Below are 2,221 nucleotides of genomic sequence, written 5' to 3'. Positions count from 1 at the left end.
TAAATATAGAATAAACCCCGCAATTTGAAAAAAATCTACCAATATTGTTAGATATTTTTTATAAAAAATATCAGGACGTAATAAGATTTCCGGTAAATTCGCAATAATGGACAAAAAACGCAATAAAAGATATTTTTGCGGTGGACGGACCCGAAAATAATATTACCGAATATAATGCGAAAAAAATACGAAAGCGGCGGAAAGTTCCGAGGAAATATATATAATAAATTTAAAATTTTGGCCGTTTACGTCGATTAGATTTTAAAAGGGGGTTATATAAAAATTAGGTCCCCAACTTTATTTTCAAATTTACGATTCGGTTCCACGCCGAACCAGGGATCGGATAAAAAGTTTATTAATTCCGTATTTAAACGCGTTTTTCCAACGCGTTGTCGATTGTAATTTTTCTTTTTTTTCCAATTTAAAATCTTCGTTAATAGCGCTTAATATATTAAGGTTTTCCAATGTATGTCTGGCCGTGATAATAAACTTAGTTGGATGGATTTCCGTGGGTAACTGTGTAAGCTTCCCATTTAAAGCTTTCCCCGGAGGAAGGTCTTGGACGAATTCACTGCGTCAAAGATGGTGGAACAACTTGCAACATGAGGTTCTATAAAGGTATCAATGCGATATAATTTGACATCAAAACCGAACTGCAATTTGCAGCCCTACATGCGCAACCTTGGCTCCCTCTCCTTAAAAGCTCTCCAAATCTCTGCGTCTTCCTTGCTGCGTGTCGGGATACGAAGGAACCCCGCCCTGGTGATAAAAACGGTCCATGGCACCGGAACGCGCTATTTATCCTAGGACATGGTCTTGCCGAAATTGCGACCTTTGTGACTGCGTTTATCATCAGACCTCGGGCCTGGTCCAAGTAACGGATCATCGTCGTTGGTACCGCTGTCTCCGCGAGGAGGATTGGATGCGGCGGGCCTTGGGCATCCGGGGCCTTTAATGCCGCGAGCTCTCAAATGGCGTTTATCATCAGACCTCGGGCCTGGTCCAAGTAACGGATCATCGTCGTTGGTACCGCTGTCTCCGCGAGGAGGATTGGATGCGGCGGGCCTTGGGCATCCGGGGCCTTTAATGCCGCGAGCTCTCAAATGGCGTTTATCATCAGACCTCGGGCCTGGTCCAAGTAACGGATCATCGTCGTTGGTACCGCTGTCTCCGCGAGGAGGATTGGATGCGGCGGGCCTTGGGCATCCGGGGCCTTTAATGCCGCGAGCTCTCAAATGGCGTTTATCATCAGACCTCGGGCCTGGTCCAAGTAACGGATCATCGTCGTTGGTACCGCTGTCTCCGCGAGGAGGATTGGATGCGGCGGGCCTTGGGCATCCGGGGCCTTTAATGCCGCGAGCTCTCAAATGGCGTTTATCATCAGACCTCGGGCCTGGTCCAAGTAACGGATCATCGTCGTTGGTACCGCTGTCTCCGCGAGGAGGATTGGATGCGGCGGGCCTTGGGCATCCGGGGCCTTTAATGCCGCGAGCTCTCAAATGGCGTTTATCATCAGACCTCGGGCCTGGTCCAAGTAACGGATCATCGTCGTTAGTACCGCTATCTCCGCGAGGAGGATTGGATGCGGCGGGCCTTGGGCATCCGGGGCCTTTAATACCGCGAGCTTCAAGGGCGCGGTTGTCGTTATGGGCGTCCAGGACCTGGGTCAGCGCCTGGGGGGTAAAAGCCGCGAAAAGTGCGAGCTGAAGCCACTTTGAGAACTGCATTTTGAATGAGATGAAACAGATATAACTAAAAGAAATGAAAAGAAGTGCAGGAATGAGTGATTTTGCTGTTTGAGCAGGTGAGTTGTGAAGAAATGTAAAAGCAGTCTGGTTAAGGAAATGGACTGGTTTTATACATTTCGGTCACCATATAACCATTACCATTACCATTACCACTACCAGTATTATTATCAGCATTACTACCAGCATTACTACCAGTACTATTATTAGGATTATTATTAGGATAATTATTAGAGTTATTATTAGGATTATTACCAGCACTGTTATTCTTACGGAATGGCGTACCTGGGCGACTGCCAACCGTGACTAGCTCCACCTTACGTGATAAAACGCCAGGGTGAATTTGTTATTTGTTCGCCCAAACGCGTGTACGCGATTAGCACTGCGTACCTTTTTTTTTCCTTTACATTTAGCTTTAAATTTTCGAATAGAATCGCCCCTATATTGCAGCCTTGTCTTTTTGGGATCGCTTTCGT

At 46.5% G+C, this 2,221-nt stretch overlaps 1 protein-coding gene across 1 annotated transcript; it reads right to left on the bottom strand.

The window, feature by feature from the left end:
* Positions 1 to 668: 668 nt before the first annotated feature.
* Positions 669 to 1,784, bottom strand: MGG_16070 (uncharacterized protein; the record flags this gene model as incomplete). The annotated part of the gene is made up of 2 exons (XM_003708947.1): positions 811 to 1,784; positions 669 to 729 (listed from the first exon to the last, which is right to left on the bottom strand). The coding sequence occupies exons 1-2, from the start codon at positions 1,725 to 1,727 to the stop codon at positions 669 to 671; spliced, it is 978 nt and encodes a 325-aa protein (XP_003708995.1). The 5' UTR covers positions 1,728 to 1,784.
* Positions 1,785 to 2,221: the final 437 nt, after the last annotated feature.

The sequence above is a fragment of the Pyricularia oryzae genome, chromosome 1, assembly GCF_000002495.2.
Source record: "Pyricularia oryzae 70-15 chromosome 1, whole genome shotgun sequence".
NCBI classification, from domain to species: Eukaryota; Fungi; Ascomycota; class Sordariomycetes; order Magnaporthales; family Pyriculariaceae; genus Pyricularia; species Pyricularia oryzae.
The sequence above is the reverse complement of the archived record's forward strand: the minus strand, read 5'-3'. Positions and strand labels throughout refer to the sequence as shown.